The sequence below is a fragment of the Prinia subflava genome, chromosome 4, assembly GCF_021018805.1.
Source record: "Prinia subflava isolate CZ2003 ecotype Zambia chromosome 4, Cam_Psub_1.2, whole genome shotgun sequence".
Lineage (NCBI taxonomy): Eukaryota > Metazoa > Chordata > Aves > Passeriformes > Cisticolidae > Prinia > Prinia subflava.
In genome coordinates, this window is record NC_086250.1 from 11,181,128 (window position 1) to 11,207,500 (window position 26,373).

Sequence of the window (26,373 nt, forward strand, 5' to 3'; positions counted from 1 at the left end):
AGTAAATATTTATCACTAAAAACAGCAAAGAGAGGTTGAGAAGGTGGAATTTGTCAGGCAATGTTCTACATTATTACAGAATGAAACCTCTCCTTGCAGAAGTTAGGAATTAGTCCTGAAAATGTTCAAAGTGACAGATGCTCAGTTGGCTGGGAGAGGCTCTGTTTCCTGGGAGCTCAGTTCCACTCAGATCAGGGCACAAACAGTTCTGGTATTATTCACTTCACAACTCCTTCAGGCAGCTCAGCAGTTCCTCTCCATCCATGTGGTATCCACTCTTTTCCCACTCCTCCCGCAGCCTGGGCAGTGCTGTCCCAATTCCTTCCCAGAGGCAGCCCCATCTTCAGAGCCACTGACGGGGAAGGAGGGCACAGTCCATTCCTGCTTTTCTTTCAGAAGCTCTTCCTCTCCTTGCTACTTCAGGAGCTCAAAGATCTTGGAATCGGTGCTAGCTTCCCTAGAGTAGAAGAAAAAAGGGAAAAAAAGAGAGGTTTAGTATGAACCAGCAGAAACAGCTCCAAGTGTGCTCAGCACTGTGCTATTGCCATTGATACTTGCTGGGCAAGATCTCGGACAAGCTGGGACTGTGCAAGCAGGGAGCTCTCCTGCCTCACAGGTATTAAAATTGAGCCTTGCAGGCTCTGGGACATCCTTGGAGACTCCCTGAATCCCAGGTAAGAGCTGTAATCCTTATCCATCACCTTTCCTGTGGGAGACAGGCCTGCCCTGGCCCTGCTTCCTGCCCTCAGTATCGGGTGCTGCTCTGGAAATGCAGAATTCACCTGGAAGTGACCTCATTGTGCTGTGGGGGAACATCCCAGGCTGCCTAAGGAACAGAGGGCCTTGGGAAGAACACCAGGAATTGCACTGATTTTCCATGCACAAGTCAGAGCTGAATTTCACAGAGAAAAGCCAGATTCTCCCTGAGGTCCAGCTCCTGTTTCATATTTCAGTAGGAGAGCACAGCAAACTGTCAGTCCCAGGGAAGGTCACAAGAAACTCAATGTGGCATTTTTCAGCCTGACTGACTTTTAAATCAGTCCAAAAATTGGACTACAGAGCACAGGGTGCTCAGAACTGCTAAGACACAGTTGGTTTGTTTTTCACAAATGTCTTCAAATGAATTCAGTTCACTGTGAGGCCCCAAATGAAGCAATCTGAACTCCACTCACATCCATCAGAAGTCCTGCTATGGTCTAAGTGCTTCTGGCCCCTGGGCTTTGGTTCACTCCTGCCTGTGCTTTAGCAAGGAAAGACCAAGGCTTTTTTCTTCCTTGGAGATTTCCAGCCCCGGGCCCAAGTTTGTGACATCATCCTTCCCCTGGAACAAGGGTGTCAGGACAGTCACGGGTTTTGGAGACAGATTTTGGATTTTTAGTGACTCTGGCAAATTCCTCTCAATTCCCATTGAGCAGTACCCCTAAACACACAAGAAGTGCAAAGAAGTGTTAATAAGAAAAGTGGGGGTTAGCACAGGATAAAAATAAAATCTAAGTTCTGTGTAAACCCAAGTTTGATCTCAATTTGCCACAAAACTCTGTTTGTGTAAGACACAGGAGTAGGAAATCAAACTTCATTTCACTTTACCAATGTACTGGGCAATATCCAGCTCATACTTAAGTTGAGCCAAATGACTGACATGGTTTCCAAGAAGAATTTTTTTCAGTTCCACCCAAATCCTTTCTCCTGATATTCCAGCCCAGCCTTTGGCATTTTATTGATTTGCTTGCAGTGTATTAGGTTCAGGATCTCCAGATTTCTCTGCAATTCTTCCATAGATTCTGCCAAATCAAACCCCTGGGTGATAGATTAGAAAACTATTCCACTTACAATGATAAAATCATTTAGGCTGGAAAGGAAATACAACTACAACTCTTTTTACAACACATATATCACATGCCACTGGCTCTTTTTGGCACAATTGGAGCAGTTCATTGTCCCTTCCAAAAGGATCCTTCTGAAGCCAGAACATCCCCAGCTTAGCTTTGCCCTTAAATGTTCTCTGTTCCCTGCACAACTAAGGCTCTTCCAGTGCTTGGCAAGCGACAGCCAAGGAACCCGAGCCACGAGCGGGCCCGGCAGGAAGGAAGGAGGGTGCCACAGCAGAGCACCCCGAGCTGGCACTGCCACCCTTCAGGAGGGTGCCACGGGAGGAGCACCCCGAGCTGGCACTGCCACCCTTCAGGAGGGTGCCACGGGAGGAGCACCCCGAGCTGGCGCTGCCACCCTCCGCTCCTCCCCGGCTCCAGTGGCACCGGAGCTGTCCCCAGGCAGAGCCGCCCCTGGGAGCACCGTGAATGTCTCCATGACCGCTGGGCTGTGAGAGGCAGTGAAACCAAGCCAGGAGCTCACGGGGGGATCGGGGGCACCTGCAGAGCCAACAGCAGCTGTGGGAAAGGCACGGAGACAGCACCCCGCCAAAACTACGGTAAAAGAAACGCCAAGAGCTCGAGAATTACTTCAGTGTTGAACTCCTAAAGCAAAACCAAACAGCATTTTTATTTTTAGATGCCTGGGAGAAGCCCATCCCGTTTTAACCCGTTTCTGTGGCTTGTTTCCAGCCCGCTGCTGTTCATTTCCCTGCTCACAGGCGGCTGCCAGGGCTAGAGCTGGTTCCGCACACAGACACGGGAATGTTGCCACTTCAGCAGCTCCCGGGACACGAACACCACCCACACCCCCCACCTCCTCAGCCGAGTCCGCCCAGCACTCCCAGAGAGCCGCTGGGAGCCGGAATTGCCCCTGCTCCCCCTGCCTGGCACACCCTGCCCGCAGCCGCGGCCCCGCGCCTCTCACCGCCTGCGGAGGAGGAGCCGCATCCTGCCGGGTGCTCCGCGCACAGGCGGCCATCCCGGGGGCTGTTCTCCCTCCACGGATTCGTGTTTGCCGCATTTCCCGGGCCCGCCCCGCAGCCGTGGCGGGTCCCCGCAGCAGCGGCGAGGCGCGGCCGCGGCAGAGGCGGGGTCAGCGCTGCTGCCGCCGCCCCCGCGCCGCTGGCCCCGCAGCCGAGTCCCACACCGGGAAACGCCGCGGGGAACCGCGCGGAAAGCGCGGGGTCGGCGTCGCGGTCGGGGGGATTCAGGCAATCGTTCAGACGCCTTTGAGAGGCGCTGGTTCCTTCTGGGGGGGGCATTTTTCTCCCTAGCCAAGGACCATACGCAAAATGCCACCATCTTTGGAAGGTCAAATAAGCCTGGTGCCGACCAGCTATCTTAGGTGTGGCATCACGTGACTTGAGGTATGGGCCGCCATCTTGGGTGCTGGCAGAAGTAGCCTACGATTAAGACGCCATCTTTTGTGTGGCGTCTTGTGAGTTCCTGTTCATGCCACCATATTGAGTACTGGCAGAAGTCACTTTCGGGTAAGACGCCATCTTTAGTGTGGCGTCACATGACGGGGGTCGGTCTGCCATCTTTGGTATTGGCGGAAGTAGCAGCCATTTAGGACGCCATCTTTGGTGGGGCATCATATGATTTCTTCCCGTCTTTCCCCTCTCGGATGCAGGCGGAAGCCACTTCCGGCTGGGCCGCCATCTTTGGTGTGGCAGCACTGAGGCCCCTGCTTACAAAGGTGTCTCCCCGGCTGCCTGAAGCCGACCCCGCTCCGATGCTGGCCTGGCCCAGGGTGCGGTTCTGCCCCGGACCCCTCCTGCCATCGTACGCCCACAGGGACACACCGACTGTCACTTTGGAGAAGACTGCGAAGGCGGGCAATGGCTTCAGAAATAACTATGAAATTCCAGGGAAAGGCCGTTTCAAGAGAGATGCCGGAGGGGCGAAGGCAGCGTGTGCAGTGCTGAGCGGAGCTGCTCAGGCCAAGCCTGTGGCAGGGGTCTGATCTGCAGCTCCCCACCTGAGGCCAGGGCTCCCCGCAGGTCTCTGGTGGCTGCTCACGGGTCACCCCTGTGTGCCCTGACCCCGCAGGGAGGTGCTGGGCGTTCTGCCAGTCTCAGGTTTTGGGGTGTAGTGCAGGCACGTTCAGTGCTGCTGTGTGTGTGGTCTCGGTGCTACACGAGTTTTTGGTGAAGATGTGGTTTGTGGTCAGCGTCAGTGGCTGAGGAAGGGATTTCTGAGGTGAAATTTGGGTGCTCAGGACTACACTTGTTCGTGACTATCCCATAAATTACCACTTGCAAACACACTTGTCCCGTTCCTTTGCTTCCTCACAGAGCCAGCAGCTGGCTGGCATGCAGTCTCTTTAAAATGGTAAATAAACAAAGATCCAGGAGCAAGCCAGTGTGACTCTCACCTCACAATTCAGTGCTCTGGAGAGATGATCCTTATCTTGATCACGACCTTCCAGCTATACCCTGCTAGGACATCACCTACTGTGCCTTTGCCTCATGTCACCTTAACCCCTCAGATGACACCAGGAGCCTTGGCAGGAGCAGGGACACAAAGGAGCAGGCAGGGAACAGGATCATCTTCATCATCACCTTTTGTTCCAGTTTCATGTCTTTCAGCTCTGGCCTGGAATCAGGTTTTTCATGTATCACAGCCAGCCATGTACTCAACATTAATTTGCTCAGAAGTTTTTCTGTGTTTTGCAACACACAAATCTTCGTGGCAATCCTTTAAATCATTCCATCTGGAAGGATCCAAAATTGCTTATGAACAACAATTCTTGGGTACCTCAAGTTTGAAACACATCCTCTGTGTGGTACAGTGAATTCAATCCAACAATTCCCAGGTTAATGCCAAGCTTTGAGTTATTTTGGGGATGAATTGTTCTTCATTTCCCCCAACAGAGCAGATGTATGTAAACCACCTTATACCCACTTAACATACCCAAATGGATACTTAGAAAATTTATGAAGTATTCCATTAATTTATTTTGCCTAAAATTCTTGACTAGTGCGATCTCAGTTGGCAGAATTCTCTCCTAAATTGTCCACTGGAAATTCTATTTCCCAGGCTCACCTTGGTGTTTCTCCCAGTGGGCTGGGAGGTACTTGCAGAACAACATGGGAATCAAGGAACAGTGACAGTAACTGTTAGTTCCTCTGACAGTAACTCTGTTACCTTTTCCCAGATCACTTTCCACTTTAATGGGAAAATACCTCCTTTGCCTGCCTCTTATGTCTTTCTCTGAAGCGTTCTGCTTGGTGGAGCAGCATTTTGCATTTGAGTGCTGGACCCTGCAGATATTTAATCTAGAAACCATTTTGATTTCTTTTAGATTAAAGAATTCACAATACTTCCCATTAAAGCCAGTGTCAGGTTTGGGGTCTTGCCCCTTAAAGAAAGTCTTCAAAAAAACCCCAACCCTTAAACAACTCAGTAGATTTTGTAAAACTGCCTCCATTCCAATGTTAAAGATGTCCATTGAGATGTAGCTCTTGGTAATATAAAATGTAATATATATTCCACACTATACTGTTTATTGGAAAGAAAAAGAATTCAGCATTATTTTTGTATTAGGTGAAATAATTTCAGTACATGAAATTATTTGGAAATGCTGTGTTGAAGTGTTAGTTTTTGCAATTGTTGAAACAGAACCTTTCTTCTTTACTGAAAGGTATTATCATTTTTTCCCCCCTAGGAAGTACAATCACAGAAATTGATTTTTATCTGCAAAACGTTTATGTTTTGATGAACATCACATTTTGTAATAACAAAATTTGGTAGTTCAATCTGTCTTTGCATGATCTTATGGGATCAGTGTGTCCTGCTCCAGACCCACAGGCACCTTGCATATCCCTTATCATCTAAACTTTCATGAGTTTTTCCCCTCAGATTTCTCAGCAGAGCCTGAGGCCCCTGAAGAGACACCTTATAAATAGAAAAAGTTATTCATATCCATAAATCACCAAATAAACTCTACCTATGGGATCCAGAAATCATATGGGATGCTTTTGCCAGTTCTCAGCACCCCAAATTCACTTGGGTTGGTTTAATCCCCACAGGATCCTGGAGAAGGAAGGGAATGAATAATTCTGCATCCAGTCTGAGGGCTACAAAATATGTTGAATAATTGCTCATCAAGTGAGGAGGATGGAAGGGATTATGGCAAACCAGCTCATTTCCTGAAAAAAAGTCAGCATCTTGTGAGAGGAGAAATTTGTGAACATCTAATTTAAAAATATGAAATTATCCCTACACTTAAGGGGTCTGAGCTTCCAGTTCACTTTGAAAGGAAGCAGAGGGAGGGTGGAGGCAGGGATGTATAATTTGGGGGGAATACAAAGACACTGACCTAGCACTCAGGGATTATGTTAAGAAAACCAAAGTAAATGAACCTGGTGAAGGGTGTCAAAGGCAAAAAGGAACACTTCTATAAGTAAATGGCAAAAGGAGTGTTCAGGAAAATGGGAGCCCACTACCCAATGGGACCGGGGACCTGGTGACACAGGACAGGGAAAAGACAAGTCCTGAATCCACCTTTCCCTCAGTCTTTACAAGCAAGAGCAGCCTTCAGGAACCCCAGGTCCCTGAGAGCAGAGAGAGAGGCTGTAACACAGGAGATGCAGCCTTGGTGGCAGAGGATCCTGTCAAGGAATACTCAGAATTTTGGACACACATGAGTCCATGGGCCCTGATGGGATGCATCCATGAGTACTGAGGGAGCTGCGAGATGTCACTGCAAGGGAACTCCCCATACACTGAAGGAAAGCAAATGTCACTCCCTTCTTCAGCACGGGCAAGAAGAGGGACAAAGGGAATAACAGGCCAGTCAGCCTCACCTAGATCCACGGGAAAGGTATGGAGCATCTAATCCTGGATTTCCAGACACATGGAGGACAAGCCAATCTCAGCCATCTGTGATTCTGTATTGATCTAAGTTCTATAAAACAGTAATTTACAATAAGTTGATGGGAAGTATTCAGAGAATGTAGAGAGGCAGAATTTACTTTCCCCATGCAAAAGTTTTTGTTACCTGTATTGGTGGATTGATTTCTTCCAAGATAATTCTTGAAACAATTTTGAATACTGAACAAGAGGAAATGTATTATAAATCGGCAGCAAGAAAACTAAAAATGAGGTTACTCTCTATATTTTTTTCTTATTAAAATAAATGAAAAAAACCCAAGGGAAAGCATTGCCAATTTTCTATCACAGTACATTTCACAGCTTGTAAACTGTAGGTTTTTTGTTGAGTGGGTTTTTCAGTAAACTCTAGAATTAACTGGAGGAAGAAAAAATTAACTAACAACTTCATTGAAAATAAATTTGATGTATCAAGTGCACATCAGTATCTTGATTATACATTTGCCATAACATAATTAAGCTATCCTTTTGAAATTAATTCCAGTAAGCACCCTCTTAGAAACTATCCTGTGCCTTGAAAAATGAAAAGGAAACAGAGCGACATATTCTTAAAGTAATGTAATGAACATAGCACTGAGGATTAAAAGCTATGGGAGAAAAAAAAATGTTTCTTATGTGTACAATGGGATGCAGTGAGGAGAACTGTAATAGGAACTGGCTTTGCTGTCTCAGCAAAGGATGCTCTCCAAAGACTTTCACTTTAGCTGTAAGAACTGTAAAGGAATTGTTGAGAATTGGAGATCAGGAGGGTGGATAAAGGAAAAAACAACCAGGACTATGCCCTTGAGTGTTCGGATATACAGAGAAGTAAGGCAAAACTTTGTGTGTGAAGAAAAAATCTTTTTCTTGCCTGTGGAGAAAGCCATGTCCGTGAGGCTCCAGTTGAGGCATCCCTCTGGGAGAAAATGATGGACACAAGCAGAAAGTGATATGGGGAGACTGTGGAATAAACATGGGGTGCTGCTGTGTGCAAACTGCAAAAGAGAGTAGAAACATCACCAAAACTACACACTCGTGAAGGCTGTACGAAAACTGGGAGAAGGACAGGGAAAAGGAAGAAGACACAAGCAAGAAGTTGAGAGATATATGGGCAGTGGCAGCGAAATGGGGCAGCACCGGGACAGCAGGGGTGAAAAATAAATGGCCGGAGGGCGGGTAGTAGGAACTGGAGGACACTGCCGGAATGAAAGTGCCGGCGTGAGAAGAAAAGTGAGAAGAAATAGGAGTGACCGCGCCAATGCACACACCCACCCCGCATTCCCTCAGCGACACCCCACAGCCCCTCAGCGACACCCCGCACCCCCTCAGCACCCCACAGCCCCTCAGCACCCCACAGCTCCTCAGCACGGCGCTCCTACCTCGCACGGAGCCCCCGGACCCCAAACGCCCTCAGGCGGACCCGCCCGCCTGCGCGCCCCCGAGCCATCTCAGGCCAGCGCCGTGCCCGCGCAGCCCCCGAGCGGGGCGGCCTCTGGGACCGCGCAGGGCCGCGCACAGACAGACACACGGACACACGGACACCCAGACACACGGACACACGGACAAACCTGTGTGCACCTGTGGCCATGTGTGTCCGCACTGACAGCACGGACAAGCGGCTGGAGAGCGCCCGCCCTGCCGTGCAGTGCCATGTCCCCGAATCAGGAATGTGCCCTGAGTTGGAAGGCACCCCACAAGGATCACCGAGTCCAACTCCCGGCTCTGCGCAAGATCGTTCCCAGCAATCCCACCCCGTGCCTGAGAGCGCTGTCCAAATGCTCCTGGAGCTCTGGCAGCCTTGGGGCCGTGACCATTCCCTGGGGAGCCTGGGCAGTGTTCACCACGCTCTGGGGGAAGAACCTTTCCTGATATCCACCCTAACCCTCCCCTGACACAGCTCCAGCCGTTCCCTGGGTCTTGTCCTCGGTCACCAGTGAGTGGAGATCAGTGCCTGCCCCTCCTCTTCCCCTCACGAAGAAGTTGTAGATTGCGTGCGATGAGTTGTAGATTGTAGATTCTCTCCTCGTGCCGTGCCGTGCCGTGCCATTCCGTGCCGTGCCGTGCCGTGCCATGCCATTCTGTGCCATGCCATGCCATGCCATGCCGTGCCGTGCCGTGCCGTGCCATTCTGTGCCATGCCATGCCATGCCATGCCATGCCGTGCCGTGCCGTGCCGTGCCGCCCCACGCGCCCACGCACCGACACCGCCCGCCGCCCGCCGGCGCGGCTCCTTTAAATGCTAATGAGGCGGCGCGCGTGCCGCGCCGGCCCCCGCTGACTGTGTTAAAACTTCGGCGGGGCCATTTTGGGGGCAGTAAGACCGAGCGCGGCCGAGCACTCAACACCTCCGCCCGGCACCATGAGCGAGGCGCCGGAGACCAGCACCGCCAGCCCCGCGCCCGCCGCGCCGCCCGTCCCGCCGCCCGTCCCGGCCGCGGCTGCCGCGCCGCCCGCGCCCGCCGCCCCGGACGCCGCTCCTAAGAGCGCCGCCGCGCCGGGCGCGGCTGTTGCTGAGGCGGCCCCCGGCGCCGCCGCCGCAGCCACAACCGCGGCGGCGGAGTCGAAGAAGAAAGTGCTGGGTGAGTACCGGGCCCCGCTCCCAACTTCGCGGCGCACCTGCAGCGGGGCAGGGGGTCCGCCCGCGGCCGCCGCCCGGGCCGGCGCGCTGGCCCCCTCCGCGGTGAGTCAGGCCGGGCCGCCTCCTCCTCCTCCCCCGCGGGCCGGGGGAGCCGCGCGGCGCCGGCCGTGACGCGCTCGGGAGCTGGGCGGGAGCCCGTGTGTGCCTCATCGGCCCGGGCCGTGCGGGACAGCGAGCGCGGAGCAGCCGGGCTCAGCCGCTTCCCGGCACCTGCCGGGGCAGCTCCCCCGGGAAGGGCTGCTGCAAACCACATATGCCTCTCCGTAATGTTAAGGTCCCGCCACAACTTTTCTACCCGTAAAGAATAGTGCTGCAGTAAGGCTTCAAGGTTTTTGTTTGTTTTGAGGTTGTTTGAGGGGCGGGGTTTTTCGTTTCTACTTTACTATCAGTCAAAAGGCAAACGAAATGCCCTGTTGCCATCCCTGTGCTCAAGCCCGGTGCGTAGCAAGTGTGACTCTTTTTCATTGCGATTAAACAGGATCAACCTGTTGAAAAGGACAGGGCTTCAATCTGCGGACTATTGCCGATAGGGGTGTACTGTTTCTAACTGTGTAACTTCCGAGGGTTTGATAAAGGCAAAGTTGAAGCTGACTTACAGTGTAGAGTCACAAATTTCCTTAAGGCTACACAGGATCTTTTCTTCTGAAAGGGAAGACTGAGATCTTGATGCAAGAAAGAGAAGCCAGGTAAAGAACTTCTCTGGAGTGAAGTTAAGAAGAATTCTAGCACGAAGTAGATCAGAGGCTCAGCTTGTGTGCGTCTTTTTTTTTCCCCATTACCTCATTTGTCAGTAATTTGTACTTAGGAATCAGCACATCCATATCTGCTGGTATATCTGGCTGCTTCTTGCCTTAATGTGGCTTGTTTCATTCCTGGTAGTGTTTTTACCTTGTTCACCTATTGCTTGGAGAGAAGGGGTGGGGGGAAGTAAAGGTAGAACTGCCTTTCCTGAACTAGCAGGAAAATGGAAACTGCTGTGGTGATGGTTTTGCAAAATGGCCTTATTGCTAGGCAAACTTTTTGTTAGGGAGGATGAGGAAAATGATCACTGTCAATGCTAATTGAAAGTGGACTTACATTAAAGGTCACCTCAGATGTCCCTGTTAACTGTCACCTGTGTAGGTATGGTCACTTAAACCTTCTTTTACAGAGATCCCATTAGAAGCAAAGTTTTATGCTTGCTTGGGGCATCCAAATGTCTGACTTCTAGGAATATGGATAAAGGTTACTCAGCTTTCTCTTTTCTCCTGGTCACAGGAAGCTTTGGCTCTCCTTGTTAAAAGGCTATTTTGTCATGGGTAGGAGTGACTGGTGATTGTTTCCTTTGATAGCATCAGAGTACAGCATCTTGTAGGAATATGTGGGTTTCTACTTTGCTGGTGGGATGTACGTCAGCACATCAACTGCCTTCTGTGACTCATCAGTTTAACTGGTAATTGTGTTTTCCTCCGAGCTTGTCCTCCTCCTTGCCCGACTTCCCTGCTCAGGCTTACCAGTGACTGTGCCATGGATGCTCAGTGTCATGCTGTTGTCTGAGGTTCTTTTGACCCACAGTGATACTTTAGGGACTAGTATTTCTCTAGCATACTGTCTTAGGAGGACTGTAATGCTAATGTAATTCCAGGAGTCTCCCCCTGGAACAGCGTTGTTTTTAAACTGTGTGCGTACTCCTCCACTTAGCAGCAGCCAGCTGGCCACAGAGTGAGTTTTGACTGCCTCTCCTTCCTCAGCCTCTTGACCCCGCTGAGGTTTTTTGTCACGCTGCCTGGGTTTCTTCCTAATCTGGCTGAAGTAGGCTAACAGATTCCAAAGCTGTTTTGCAGGGGAGGGAAAGGATGATGTTGAGGGAAGCAGTAGTACTGGCATTGTTTCTCAAAGCAGGCTGAAACCTGCAGCTCCTGTTGGCACTGTGTTCCCCCATCCCATCCTGTAAGTGCAGGGAGCTCCTGTAGCTGATGCCATTGTGGTAGCAGGAAGTGTCTGTATGTGGTGATGTCTCTGTGAAACTAAACCCAAAAGCACAGCTGTAAATACTGGTACTAAACACTGTTTACTGAACCAGTGCTGGGCACTGAAACAATGTTTTTCTGTTCCAGTAAACAAGAATTCATGGGAATGTATGTTTTACTAGGCAGAGTCATTTTTTCTAGGTAATGTCTCAGTCATGTTAAGACTTCACTGCTTCTAAATGAGAACACTTTCTACTAAAAAGTGTATTAAAGGAGACCAAAAACTTCACTTGGAAAAAGGCAATAAGAAAGGGCCTGTTATTGGCTGTAATAACAGCAAAAGTGCTACAATGCACTGCTATTGTCAGATGTTCTTACTTGAGGGGTGTATAAGAATGGCAAGACTCCATGACAGCAAAGATCTGGCTGGCTCTGTCATCTCCTTGTGAGTATTTAGAAAAGAATACAGATGAAGATAACAATTTACAGTGTCTTCTTGCCTCTAGCAGGGTGGCTTGGACTTATAAACTGGAGATTCTCTAGTCTGCTTTCCCTTTAATTGCCTCTTGGGTTCCTGCCACCCCCAAAACACGTATGTGAGGTTTTTAGTAAGCAGTCATCTGTAGGTGACTGGATCCTTTTCAAGTAGTACTGCACAGGTTGCTCAGCTAGTTGTATTCAAGCTGTGGTAACAAGTAACAGCTCTTAAATTATAGACTAAAACTCTCCTGTTACTAGAGGTTTGAAAAGTACAAGTTTGTGATGTCCATCCAGTTGCTGTGAGGTAAGGAGGGGTTGAACTGCCTCCATCACTGTCAAGTGCCTCCTACACATTCCTGTAAGTTGAAGAAACAGGTTTTGTCACGTCCTGTAAGACACTACAGTGTGTCTTCTAAGCAGATACTGTTTTACTGTTGAGACAGGAGGTTGCCCTGATCCTGAGAATCATGGCACATGAAGTTGGTCACTTTGTAACTGAGCAATCACAGATCATCTTAGCAGTAGGAGTACTAAAAACAAAAGTCTTGTGGGGTCCTACTTGGTTAGTGTGATGCTGACAATGCAAGAAAGAGCTTTTCCAGAGGAAGGATGTGCTGCCTTTCCACTTGAGAGGGTTGCACAGTACTTGACACTGCTTCTTTGGGCAGTTCTGGTTTCCAAGGAAGAAAGGAAGGTAACTGTAAGTGAAAGTGAGGAATTCTAAGCAGCTTCCTTCAGCTATAGTTCATGTCTAGCTACTAACCTAAAGAGAATTGATGAATGGCAGTGGGATTTTCAGCTTTGCTGCCTGTTTCTGGGGTAAGAAATAAAAAAAAGAGATGGATGGTCAGTTCTGAAAATAGAGCTAGGTTTTGTGCTGTGTGGTAAACCCTTGGCTGAAGAACAGTATGTTAAAGCACTGCATCTTGTTACTGCTTTAGAATGAACTGAACTGGGAGATGAAGCACACTTTGAGTGTTAAGGGGACAGAATAAGTCTGGTTGCAACTTCATATGCAATTATGGAAATATTTATATAACATTATTGTACTTCCTTATATTTTAGATTAACTTCTGTAATTTTCCTTCCAGCCACCAAAGTTCTTGGCACAGTCAAGTGGTTCAATGTCAGAAATGGATATGGCTTTATCAACAGGTATGTTTAAATTCTGATAGTTGTATTTGTGCTGTGCTAAGATTTGTAGGACACATGATAGGCCATGTGTTACTGATTGCAACAGGACCTAACTACAAGTTCATGCAGTTGATAGTCACCTTAGGCCAGGCACTCAGCAAACTCTTAAACAGCTCAGCCCCCAGTCAAAGGTTGTGTATGGGGAGAAAACAGAAAGGGTCAAACTCACTACAGATTTAGTCTGTTACCTGTTTCTCATGTTTACTTCTACTACACCCTGAATGAGCTGCATATCCTTTTGTGACTGCCTGGCTTTTTTTGAAGGCCTGAGAAAGGTAGGAGGATGATGGGAAATACTTTTGAATAAACTTCAAGTGTTAACTGGTTGGTCAGAATACTTCCTGTGGCTACTTATGGAGATTCTCTGATAGTACCTCACTGAAAATATGCCAGGCCTGGGTTTCATAGAAATTCTCTTTGTATCTTTTGGTTTTTTCCCCTCTTCTCTGGGCACAAACAAACCTCTGAATAGCACTGAGAATACAAACAGCTGTAGGTGAGATTGATCATACTGCAACCCTAGATGCAGAAGACCCATGCTTCTAATTTACTGGTGGAAATTCTGGCTTTTAGGGCTGAATATCTTTGGGGTTGAGGGGCTTAAATATCTTGCGTGCTTTTTTGAGGAATGAAACTGCTGCACGCTGAACACTTGTCTTCCAAAAAACATACCTGGCAAGCTGTTATGCATCAGGTAGATTTGGGTGAATTGAAGAGTGCAGAAAGGGGTAGAATACCCCCATTCATGGATGTGAAGCCAGTAGTGGTGTGGTATTAGTCTCAGTCTCTGGAGGTTATTATCCAGTGTTACACAAGCTTAGAAGAAAAGTTTTAATTAGGAAGTCCTTTTAAAATCTCTAACAGCAGTTGATGCGAGAGCCTTCACCTGGTTTTGGTGTAATAACTTGTTAGCTTTCTTCCTAACATGAAGTCTACTGTTGCTTCAATCCAGGACAACAAATTTGGGATCGTGTGTTATCTTCACAAGCTCTTTGACCCACCTGTTCTGTTTGGTGAGAAGGAATTGAGCGAACAGATGGCAGGGCTTAGGCTTTTTATTGTATGGGAACGCAGATTCAAGGTCTCAGACTTATCTTTGTATTTTGCATGTGGAAGCCTGAAGTGTCTGGCCTAATCCAGAAGACTTCATGTTCATGTTTGGGTCCTCCTCTCTGGACTCTGCTAACACCTCTTGTGCCTGGTTGCTTTGAGTTTCACTGAAAGGAGATCTCTGTTAACAGCTGTGGCCAGTCCTGGTGATAGTCTTGTTTGACCTCTGCGGTAACAGCTCAGGTTGCAGTCCCTCTGGAAGTGTTTTTGGGGAGTTGGAGTAGTGAAAAACAAGCAATCCAGTCATTGACTCTGCCCTGCATAAAAAGAAAACACTGAATGTTTGCCAGAAGATTACAGAGAACCCAGAGAACCTCCCCTGTCCTCTCACGCTTTTCAGGGCCCTGGAGTCTTTTCTGTTCTCAAACAAATGACCGTAGAAGTTCAGAGCAGGGTTTTGGTAGCATAGGCTTAGACAGAATGGATGGAATTCAGGGCAAGTGCTACAAGCTGAGAGAAGGAGGGTTTCACTTGAAAAGCCAGGAATTTCTAGTTAAGTCTCTTTAGTCTGAACCCTTACAGCTTCTCACTTTCTTTTCACAGAAATGATACCAAAGAAGATGTGTTTGTTCATCAGGTAAGATAGCAGTAATTGTGCTTAGAGATGTATACTATGATAGGTTTCTAATGCAGCTTCCTGCAATAGCTACCCAACCTTGTCTTGGCTTCTCAGAATAATTTCTGCACATAACTTGAGTGGATGTGTATGTTGAAATTTTCAGGGAGAAATATTAGGTTGTTTTACTTCTCTGTGAAGGGCTAGGGATTTTAACCCTTCTTAACTCATTTTTTTTTCTGCTCTAATTTGAGCACTAAAGGTGTTTTTTTGATGTGGTTTTTGTCGTCTCCCCTTGGTGAGATGACTCCTCTGTGAATACTTTGCTACTGTTGTCTGTCCTTCCCCCTATTTCCTCATGCTCCTTGTGTCTTTTGTTTCCTCTACCCCCCTCACTTGCAGATTTGTTTTGTCTGCCCTCCCTGATATTGGAGAGAAAGTGATCTAGTCTGGCTCTTGACCAGCCTGGGTAGCCATCAGCTGTTTCTGCACGAGACAGCTGCTCTTAGGCAGAAGAGGAGAAAGGCTGTGTGCCCAAGCAGACAGAGCTTGCCCAGCGGCTTGTTGTTGGCTAACCTTCCTTGAGCTGTCAGGAGACTGTTCTAAGTTTATACTGTGACTCTCAGGTTGCAGGCAAATAATGGCAAGACAGAGGATGCTGTCTCCATGCTGATGTCAACTGATTAGTTGGCTTAGATCTGGTTTTGCATCATTCACCAGGAACTGCAGTCTTTCTCCTAGAGTTTGTCCCATATAAAATGTCTGCAGGCTCATGTGATCTTTAAAAGCATGAACTTTCTCTGTGGTGTAAATGACAATATTTCTATCAAATGTAACCAGAAAGTTTGTTCCCAGAGTTGGTTGCTGAGAATGAGAATATGTGCATATGTCTTTAGCTGATGAGTCAACACTGAGAGTTAGTTTAGTTCTTGTGTCTTGATGACTAAATAGTGGTAACTGTGGTAACAGTGGTAACTGTTTCTCTGGGTCATAGGGCCTACACCCATTATCTGAGGCTGGAAGGGAATAAATCTAGTTAGTGCCTGTTATGAGAGAAAATGATGTTTGGAAGTGTGCAGAGTACAAGTTCCTGGTTCAGCTGGTGGGCTTGAGAGCAAGAGCTGTCAATGTATATACTGATTTTTGATGGTCATTTTCCTTCCTTAGCAGCGTGTGTTGTGGGCATGCTGACCCATTGTGGTCTGATGGGATTGTGTCCAAAGGAGGGTGAGAATGGTTCTGGAAGAGAAACATGTTCTGGATAGGCAGCACTGCCTTAAAGACAAATGAGATTTCCTTGATACTTGTGAGACAACATCCTGGAAAATGGCTGTCGTGCTTATGATGGATAACACGGATCAGTGTTGTTCTGCTTGGGAAGGCTGCCAGCTGAGCCCCAAACAGAAAGCTAGTGTTATCTGTGCAGTTTTGTCTCCTTCACCTGTAGAGAACATTATTCCCCTAAATGTAAACTGGTGGGTTTGTGTGGAGAGGGGTGGGTACTTCCCATCTCCTGTGGCTGAAGTTCTTTAGGGGTGAGCTAAACTGGCTTTGTTTCAGAAATACCACATCATGTGCAGGCCTGCATTGCATGGAGCCTCTTGGCAGGCTGAGCATGGCAGAATAGATGCTTCTAGTGCTGCTCTGGCTTGGCTGCAGTCGGATGTTCCTCATCCTGTACATGGAAGTGCTCACTCCCAGATCCTGGGACGTTCTGGCCAGAGCTCCTGATGGGGCCGCCCAACAGGGAGGCAAATCCATGCTTCGAGCAAGGATCCTGCTTCAAGCTCCCTCTGCACTGATAGTGCCTGCTCTGCCCCTCCCTCATGCTGGGAGGGGCTGGATTACACTCCTAATCCCTTCAGAATAAGGCTGACCTGGTTGAATAGATACAGCTTCTCCCTGCCTCCCCTGCATGCATCTGCAGGGAACGGGGCCATCTCATGATTGGAATGGGGGTTAGTGCTTGGTGTCTGGCTATTGGATGCTATTTATAACTAGTACAGATTAAAATGCTTTTCTTTTTAGGGCATGCATGGCTTGCTTTGAGTTAACCCTTTGTTTTGCAGGGGCCCCAGGCAGTGTTTTTGGGAAGGGCAGTTCTTCACCTTGCATCCCTGTCTGGTTGATTGGTGCAAGGTGCTGTCCAGGGCACTGTGTCAGTCAGCTACAGGTGCTGTGAGCAGAAGGGATCCATCTGCCTCGTGGGCTACAGTGTGTCTTGCAATTTAACAACAGGAAAAGTGTTAGCAGCCAGAGCAGTTACATTTAATTAGGCAGAGTTTAAATCAACAAGCTGTGAGGAAGAGTTATCCTCTTTCTCCTCACTTCACTGGATTGTGTTGATTGTGCACAGCTTGAAGTACCTGCACCAGGAATGAGTGTAACAAATTTTGGCCATTACTGGAACAATGCTGGCTGTGTTGATGATGTGGTATGAGCATATGGAAAGAACTCTTTTAAACAAGAACCTCTTTAAACAAGAACTCTTTTAAACTGAACTAGCTCTGGAGGCTCTTCTGGCTGCTTGTTCATCAGTGTTCCCACTGGGGAAGGAAAGGCTTTGTTGTTGAGTGTTGTCTATTAATGTGAAACATCTGTCTTCTGAATCAGAAGCTGGAGCCTGCAGGATACTGGTAAACAGTAACAGGGAGAATAAGTGCTCTCCCCTCTGGATACACGGAGTAAAAGTCTTTTCATCAAGCTTAGAGCTTAGGCTTGTTAGCAGCTTATTTCAGTGATGTGTATCTGCAGCTGAAGCATTAAAGCTGTATAGTTTCTGCTTGGATTTCTAGGATTTGCTCGAAGTTGTCCTGATTGCCTTTATAAAATAAGCTCCAGCCTACTGCAGCCTTTACCTCCTGTTGGCAATAGCAGATCTGGATTCTTGAAGTTTCTGCCCATAGAGCTGGGAACAGAACATGTGGAATACTGTTGCTTTTATCTTCCATTATGCTTTTTGAAGGATATTTGAGGAGCTTCCTCATTCTTAAGTGTACCCTCTGCTGAAAAGAAATTCGTTAGTCCTTTCTTCTTGTGCACTTGCAGAGAAGGAGTTTGAAATACAGCTTATTGACATCTCTATCACATGCAAAGCACAAGTCTTACAAGTTTTAGTCAGTTGTTTCAGTAGAAATGGTACTAAATCATTAACTTTGCTGAAGATTAAGGGTTTTAGTACTAGTATATAACATTTCTGGAAATGCAAACACTTCTATCTGGTTTTTAGAAATGGGACAGTTACACTAAAAAGTCAGCAGAAAGCAAACAAAGTTGTTTGAGATAATTGTGGAGTCTCTGCTTGCTAAAGTAACTCCCAAAGGAATTGCCTTGAACAGCTCACTGTGTTACTGTATTAAAAAACTCCAAACCTCTTGGGATATTTTTGGTTTGATAGTAATAGTATGTACTGTCTTGCATCCTTCCTCAGGCTGTTCAGGGATGCTGCAGGATATAGGGAAAGGTATGGCTAGAAGGACATGCTAGTCTGTTGCCTGAAACACAAAGGAGATTGTATTCAGCAGCAAGGAAAATAGATTTCCTAGACTAGTCAAGATAAACTTTAAAGTGAAAAATTTTTTCCTTTCAGTTGGAAACATTTTGGGGCTGTTGTTGACTAAATATTGTTGTTATGCAAAGGTAACAGCTCCACTGATGGTCATTCTGGAGTTTTCCTTGAACTGCAGACAGATAGGAAAACTGACACTTCTGTTTCTGCCCTACATCCCATTTCTTAAGCCGGATTTATGCTCTTTATTTCCATGTGTGTTTCTCTCTGCTGGCTCTGCACCTCCCTCCTTCCTGCTAACTAAAGATTCCCACATCAGGAAACTTAATGTGAATTGGTCTTTAATAATCTAATGCAAGATAATAATATTTCAGTAAGAAAATAGCTACTGGATTAGCTTGTACAATGCTTGTCTTAGGCTTTTCTCCCTGGCATCTTCCAGTTTGCAAAGCCCAATGAACAGACTGTAGGCTTGCCTTGCTAACAGCCTTTTGTGGAGTCCTAGAAATACTCCACGGAGTACGAGTAAGGTGTTTGTAGCTGACAGACTGAAAATTGCTGCAGGAGGTTTGAGTGTTTCCTGTGAGTCTGAGGAGGTGTACAACTGGCTTTGATCCAAACCCATGTTACTATTTTTATGTAACAATAATACTATTATTATTCATAGCTATTATTGTAGTACTTTGGGGTTTCTGTCCAGGAGATGGCTAAGATTGCATATATCTGTTCTGGTACTATTCCTGTTATCACAGACTCACCTAATACTCGGTGTCTATTTACAGTGCTTAGATAGAATATTTCTCACTTGACTGTTACACCAGAGTTACAGTAATTCTTTTCTGGTTACTATGACTTGCCATGATGCCATATAGTTCATGCTTCTACAGAATTGCTCTGTGTCTTGAGTTCTGTTTAGATGGTCTACAGCTCTCCTAATGACAGAAGGCAGGGGTCACACTTGCTGCTAGGGCTGCCCTGGTACAACTTGGAGAAGATCAAACACTGAGTATGAACTCTGTTCATGCAGAGATTTGTAATAATTTCTGTATTCGGTGTGCTGGACAGAGCAGATCCTGGGGCAGCAGCTGATTTATAAACTCATAAATAGTGAGAAAAGAGGAAACCTTGAACTGAGTACTGGTGGGCCTGTGAAATGAGAGACAACTGTGTATTGGAAATACCTTAGTGTGGTGACTGCTTTGGTGTGTAGAGTTGGAATTGCAGCAGAGGAAATATTGCCCTTCCCTTATCTGTGGGCTATGAATGTGTAAGACAAGTAACATAAAATAATGTATTTTAATGCCTCTTCCTTTCAAGACGGCGATAAAGAAAAACAATCCACGGAAGTACCTGCGCAGCGTTGGCGATGGAGAGACTGTAGAATTTGATGTGGTCGAGGGAGAGAAGGTGAGAGATCATGGAGCCTCAGGGTGTGGTCCAACAGAAATAACATCACACACAACTTCAGCTGTGTCTCTGTCTGATGTGTTAATCACTGGTTTGGTGGCATACATGCAGCTTTTCTGGGGGAAATTGGTTTCTTTAAAGGCTTCATTAAGGCATATTTCTAGATACGTATCAAAACTACTAGGAAACTTCATCCTAGTGCTTCTAGAATCTGCAATTGTTACTTGTGAGAACATTTGAAGCCTACTGCCTGCCCAGTAATTATTAACTGAGGCCTGTACTGCTCTGAACAATTTTTCTTGGAGCCTGGTAGTGTAATAACTGTAAGAACTTTCAATTTCCTTATGAGTCTACTTTCCTGAACATTTTTTGAGGGTTATTTTTCTTTTGGTCAGTTCATTCTTGCTTCCTTCTCTCAACTCAGCCTGTTGGATAGGATCTCAGTATCTTAACTCATGATGATATGAGTTAACTCATGATCCCTTGGTTAAGGAGTTGGGAATAACAAACCTCCTTTTGCCCTGTGCAGGAGAAAGGAATCACTGTAGCTTGGAATTTATGCAAAAAAGCTTCTTTCCTGTTTCATCTTCTGCCCGTGTCTGGTTGTTCTTTGCTCACACCGCCCTGGCTGCCTTTCTTTTGTCCTTTTAGGGTGCAGAAGCAGCGAATGTCACTGGTCCAGACGGCGTCCCCGTGGAAGGCAGCCGCTATGCCGCAGACCGGCGCCGCTACCGACGGGGCTACTTTGGCCGCCGCCGGGGCCCACCTCGCAGTGTGAGTGCAGCTCCCTGGCTTGCTGCTGCCACACACAAACACTGCCTGGGCTGTTTCTCACCTGCCTGAGGCACTTCTGACCATGCTACATAGGTCTACTAAACTTTCAAGTTATGGTGTTCAAGGCATCGTGACAAAACCACAACAGATTGGTATTGCAAAGTAGATGACTGTAAAGCTGTCAAACTGAGAAGAGTTATTTTTTTGAGTTCTCAGGCTCTCAATTATACCTCAACTGCTGTCAAATACCACCTGTTCCTACTGTCTATCCTAGATTCCTTTGAATATTTAGTTATCCTGATCAGTTTTATACATGAGAGCATCACAGATGATTGTGGGGTTTTTAATTGTGTACAGTTATGGTGATTGAAATGGCTGTGCAGAATGGGAATAATACCTGTGAAACTTAAGGTAGACTACTAAGGGCTGTCAGGAGGCTACAGCTTTTGCTTCCTACTGGATCAGATGCAGAAGATGTACTTCTCTTTCTAGATATCTTGTTAAATTCCTTCTTTCGAAAGGAAGAGTAGTACACAAGGAACTGTAAGTCATGTAACATTTTATAAAACAGACATTACTGATGGCTGGCATTTAAAACACAAACTGCAAACAAAAATCAAACCAGAAAAAACACCACCCAAACCAATATGCAGCTTTATCAATTAACAACTGAAGGGGAAAGATAACCACTGCATCTCTGAAAGATTGAAAACACTGTAGAAAGAGTGCTTGATGTGAGGTAATATAGTTTTTGTATCTTAAAATTCTTGATATTTTTGTGGGGGTTCCCTGTGGAATGGGCTTTGTGTAGAATGTGGTCTGTGGTAAGTTTGTGTAATGTCTTTGTTAGCTTTCCAAATACAGATTTGTCCTGATCAATAGCTGCCTCTCCATAACGTGTACCCCTTACAATGCATTTCATGTAGTGAAATGAACTTCATATGCATCAGAGAGAATGCTTCCAAGAACAGCTTCTTAATCTGTGAGGAGCAGGGGCAGCACTGATGGCTCTTGTTTTGTCCTCATCTTAACTTTGCCCAAATTTAAGCCTTTTTAGAATCTACTGCTTCTTTTTGCCCAATATGCTGGGGTTTCTGTACTGATACATTGTTTTTGAGTTTGTATTCAGGGTTGTGGTTAATATACTGCCTGTCAAATACAACACTTCTGTTTTCTGTTGGCAGGGTGTTGAGGGAGATATCAAGGATGGGGTCACAGAAGGAGGACAACTTCAGCAAGTGCACAGGAATCCTACCTACCGTCCCCGCTATCGCAGGTCTGTGCAGTTCCTCTGCTGTGTTACTTTGATGCTTTTGTGTTCTATTCAGGCTTCCAAGTGTGGGAACATGTATACAAATGGTAGGGACAGTGAGAAGCATTTTAATTACTTGGAGAAATTTGTTTCATGTGCTTGTATGTTTAGAATCATAATGGCCCAGAAAGGGCAGAGAATCCTTAGCATCCCATTACTTCTCACAACTGAGCAGCATATTGAAGTGAGTTGCAGTGTCCATGTTCCCCCCGCTGAACAATTGTACTTTTCTGGACAAGTAATGAACCAAATCCTTGGATCCGGTATTCTGCTGGGGGTGCTGGTGGGTGAAAACGAGATGTGACACATCACTGTGTGTGAGCTGGTGGATGTGGAGTTGCAGCCCAGAAAGCCACCCATAACCTGGGCTGCAGCAGAAGCAGCAGGCTGGCAGGCTGAGGGGGGTCACTGCCCAGTACTTGAATGGGGCTTAGAAGAAATATGGGGATAAACTTTTTAGCAGGACCTGTTGTGTTAACATGAGGGGTAATGGTTTTAAACTAAAAGAGATTTAGAATAAATAGAAGGAAGACTTCTTTGACTATGAGTGTTGTAGAACATGGAAACAGGCTCCCAGAGGGGTGGTAGATGCCCCCTACAAGGTCAGGTTGGATGGGGCTCTGAGCAACCTGATCTAGGTGAAGGGGGTTGGTCAAATGACCTTTAAAGGTCCTCAAAGAGCTGGTTTGTCTGCCATTCACTCAGTTGCCCCTCATCATATTGTTCTTGTCTGTCAAGCAAATTATGAAGTCAAATTCCAACATTGAATTTAGAGATGAACTATGAAAATGATGTAATCCCCTTTTTTTCATGGGCATGTCTGTTCAAAAACAAAAAGTAAGAGGTGAATAACAGTGCAAGAGCAGCAACAAGCTGAATTTGATAGGGATAACAAGATTGTTCTTAATTGTAATGACTTGCTTGTTCCATGCACAATGGATCAATCCTTTTGGAATTTGGGTCTCAAGCCACAAGCTTTTCACCTTTACTGTAAGGTTTGCTGTTTATGAATATTGATGTTCCATTTGGCTCTTTTATCTGGGACTGTGGGTAATAGGATACTACTGATGCTTGCTGCTTGTTGGCATCCAAGTTGAATAAACTTAATTCCTGAAAGTCTTCATTAGTTTTGGGCAGTCAGAGCTAGCACCATAGCAAGTCCAGTGAGGCTTTTGCACGTCATCTGGTTGAATCACAGGCTGAGTAACTTGTCCATGACTAATGGAAACTTGTGGTTTTCTGATGCAATTTTCCTATGAGAGCAATGATATATCCTATCAGTGCACAATGTTTGAGTTCACAGGTATTGCTTTTGTTCACAGGCATTAAATCCAGTGACACTGGCACTTCTGTTAGGTTCCTTTGGAAAAGCTAAATTCTTTTTTGGGACTAGTAGCTGTGGATTATCTAATGGGAACTGGATTTTGGCTGTGGGATTTTGGCTGTGTTTTGACAGTTTATAGATATGGTTTATAGTAGAAATAAGGTGAAATGCTCTTGTATACATCAAGAACATGGACTTGATAGCTTAGTGTTAATGAGGTCCAGCTCACCTGTGATAGGTGCTTTTCCTGATTGGTTCAGAGGGGCAACATGAAGCAAAGAAAAAAGATCCAGGAATGGTTTGCAAGTGGAAGTGAGGAGAATTGCAGGGACTGCACCATTAATTAGGAATAGGACTGGGCTGTTATGTAGCCATGCCAAAGACAACTCAGCACAATCAGCCTGTGTGGCCACTACTGGCTTGTTTCTTCTGCTAGCCAGCAATTCAAAGGGGCTATAACTGCATCTTCATTGCAGGATAGACGGCAGAATATGGTGAGGTAGCTTCAGCAGTGAAGAGACACCCATTTTCCTTTCTTTCCAACCATATGCTGGCCAAATCCTTAAGGGATGGTTTGCTAGCACTCAAAACTGTTGAGGATGATATTTGGTTATGGGAGGTGTTGGTGGGCTAAAACGACTGTAGTTTAACCTTTCTTGGGCTTCTTTCATACTTAACACCTCTTTCTGCCCCTCTCAGAGGGCCCCCTCGGCCACGCCCCGCCCCAGCGACTGGAGAGGCTGAAAACAAGGAGAACCATCACGAGGCCAATGCCATGAGCCAGCAGCCGCTGCGCCGCGGCTACAGGCGCCCCTACAACTACCGGCGCCGGCCGCGCCCTGCCAGCGCCCCGGCACAGGAGGGCAAAGAGGTACAGACACCAGAGCTGCTCAGAGCCACGAGCTCCTCTCCTGGGGGGAAAGGCTGGGGAATGGGGGTGGCTCTGCCAGGGCAAGAGAAGGCTTTGGGGTGACCTCATTGTGGCCTTGCGCTGCCTGAAGGGAAAGATGAGATAAGACTTGCAAGGGCCTGGACTGACAGGACAAGGGACAATGAGTTAAAATTGAAAGAAAGAAGATTTAGATTGGATATGAGGAAAATTTTTTCCATGTGATGATGGCGAGGCACAGGTTGCCCAGGGAAGCTGTGGCTGCCCATCCCTGGGAAAGTTCAAGGCCAGGCTGGATGGGGCTCTGAGCAAGCTGGGATAATGGAAGGTGTCCCTGCCTGTGGCAGAGGATTGGAATGAGGTGATCTTCAAGGTCCTGTTCCAACCCAAACCATTTTATGATTGTGTGTAGCAGAGGTTTTATTGGGGTGAATGCCCAAGACCTTCTGTCCTGTGTGAGCTTTTAATAAATGTGTTCATGTGCAGGGTAAGTCTGATGACCAAATCTGACACACTGATTTCCTTGCCTGCTTCTTCTGACCCTCTTGGAGAATAAGCACCTTATCTTAAAAGGAACCAGCAGTGGGATAGGGATTGCTTCTGGATAGTTCTTAATTGGGGTCAGACTGTAGCAACTGTTTTTGAAGTGGAAACAGTTGTGCTTTCCTGCTTCCACAAACCTTAACTCTGTATGTAGCGTGAGAGATGGATTTGAAAGCCCTGTATCCATTTCCTGAGCTTTTTGAACCAGATAATTTCAGGAAACTTGTACTTCATTGAGGGAAGGTTTTCTCATTCAGTGTCTACTTCAGGTGTTCCCTTGACAGAATCTGCTGTGTAATACTCAATTACAGGAAATACACTAAAATTTAATATTTTCTGGAGGTTCATTTTTCTTGATTGTTTTAAAACCCACATTATATTGGCTGTACCACAGAAGAGAGGAAGGGTGTGGAGGTCAGCCTTGCCTATAATAAGAGTTTGTTGTGTCTCAGGCAAAGGCAGCTGAAACACCTGCTGAAAATCCTGCTCCAGTGACAGAGCAGAGTGGTGCTGAGTAATGTCCGGCTCCCCAGGCACCTTTACCATCGCTCAGGTAAGGAATCTGGACAGTTCCTGTTTTCTAGTGGAAGCAGAGTGTGTATGCTTCTAGGATTCTGGCCACATTCCCTTATGTATGGCTTCATATTTGTGATAAGCTCTGAGAGTGCTGTAGAGGCAAACCAAGATGCTGCTTTTCTCTTCTTTCTTTCCTCTGCCTCTGTCACAAAGTAAGTTTTGCTTTATAATTGATTTCTTTTTTTCCAGGAAGCTCTCTGATCTGTATAGCAATAGCATCTGCTGATGAGTAATTTTATTTTAGGAAGATCCTGATTATGGACAGGATAAGCCGGTTGTGCTTATCCTGCCTGTTATAACTCTTTTAATTTGACATCTTGTCTATTTATTGACAAAGTCAAACTTGAACTGCATTTTTTTTTAACATTTGGCTCTTCAACAGGTGTCCTAAAGTACAACTCAAAAGTAACACCAAAGAAACACACAAGCAATAAATTGTCAACAGTGATGACAAAAGCTAAGATTTGAAATATCAAAATGTAAAAGAAAATTTACCAGCAGCTGAGATCCAGGGAACGCCTACAAGATAGATGCATGAAGAGAGAAAGAGAGCGAGATACAGAAAGAACAACCTCCCTAGTTTCAACAGCAACTGTGGGGCTCTTTGTTGTTTGGGGTTTTTTTCCCTAGAATTTCACTGTTTTGCTAGTATTGATTTTTTCAATTTTTCTTTTGGTATCAAACTGAAAAGGGAAAAAACCTACCAAAGAACTAAAATTGAAATAAAATGCTTTTTTTATTGGATGCTGGTGCTAAACCTCCCAAGTGTGAGTTTTTTTTTCTGTGCCAGTCCTGTTCACTGCAGGACATGGGGAGGATAAACTACCGCGTTCCTTGTTAAGATCTATTTGAAACTGTGCAGCATGGGTGACGTTCCTCACAAATAAAAGTGATTTCAACTACCAAAAAAAATCTGCTTTAGTGTGTTTATTCATGTTTGCTTTTAAAATAATTAATTCTTTTCATCTTGTTGCTTCAGCATTTATATGTGTAAGAGAGGCAGGCGCCTCTTTGGCATGTCTTGGTGGATGATACCTGAGCATGATTAGGTGGATAGACTTGAACATGAAACAACTTCTGCAAAAAAATCACAAAACACATACACTGTTCCCTCTGTTCCTCTGTCTCTAATGATGTTTAGTGGTTGGTTTTCCTGTTACTGTCTCATGGCAGGAGTTTGGGGGATGTGGAGTGAGTTCCTGGAATGTTTTTTCCTCATCTGTTTTGCTAGGCTTTTGTGTTCTATAAACAGTAGAATCTGAGTTTTGAGACTCTGCTCAAGAAGGACACTGGAGTAATAACTACCACTTTATCCAAGCATCTGTTCTGAATAGTGTTTGATGGGCTTCTCCACTCTTTCTTAATTC

The 26,373-nt window shown here is 46.2% G+C and overlaps 1 protein-coding gene and 1 long non-coding RNA gene across 2 annotated transcripts; one reads left to right on the forward strand and one right to left on the reverse strand.

Moving 5' to 3' along the window:
- Positions 1-4,755: 4,755 nt before the first annotated feature.
- Positions 4,756-10,565, reverse strand: LOC134549646 (uncharacterized). The gene is made up of 4 exons (XR_010080149.1): positions 9,363-10,565; positions 6,877-7,741; positions 6,683-6,783; positions 4,756-6,025 (listed from the first exon to the last, which is right to left on the reverse strand). It is a non-coding gene; the product is annotated as an uncharacterized LOC134549646 (long non-coding RNA).
- On the forward strand, positions 9,037-25,750 carry YBX3 (Y-box binding protein 3). The gene is made up of 9 exons (XM_063395427.1): positions 9,037-9,325; positions 12,905-12,968; positions 14,661-14,694; positions 19,499-19,588; positions 20,240-20,362; positions 21,547-21,638; positions 23,698-23,869; positions 24,883-24,983; positions 25,389-25,750. The coding sequence occupies exons 1-8, from the start codon at positions 9,106-9,108 to the stop codon at positions 24,946-24,948; spliced, it is 861 nt and encodes a 286-aa protein (XP_063251497.1). The 5' UTR covers positions 9,037-9,105; the 3' UTR covers positions 24,949-24,983; positions 25,389-25,750.
- The last annotated feature ends 623 nt before the right edge of the window (positions 25,751-26,373 follow it).

Excerpts from the sequence above, each read along its gene's own strand:
- YBX3 (XM_063395427.1), top strand. The coding sequence starts at position 9,106 with ATGAGCGAGGCGCCGGAGACCAGCACCGCCAGCCCCGCGCCCGCCGCG. Across the intron at positions 9,326-12,904 it reads GTCGAAGAAGAAAGTGCTGG|CCACCAAAGTTCTTGGCACA; the intron begins GTGAGTACCGGG and ends TTTTCCTTCCAG. Across the intron at positions 21,639-23,697 it reads TACCGTCCCCGCTATCGCAG|AGGGCCCCCTCGGCCACGCC; the intron begins GTCTGTGCAGTT and ends TGCCCCTCTCAG.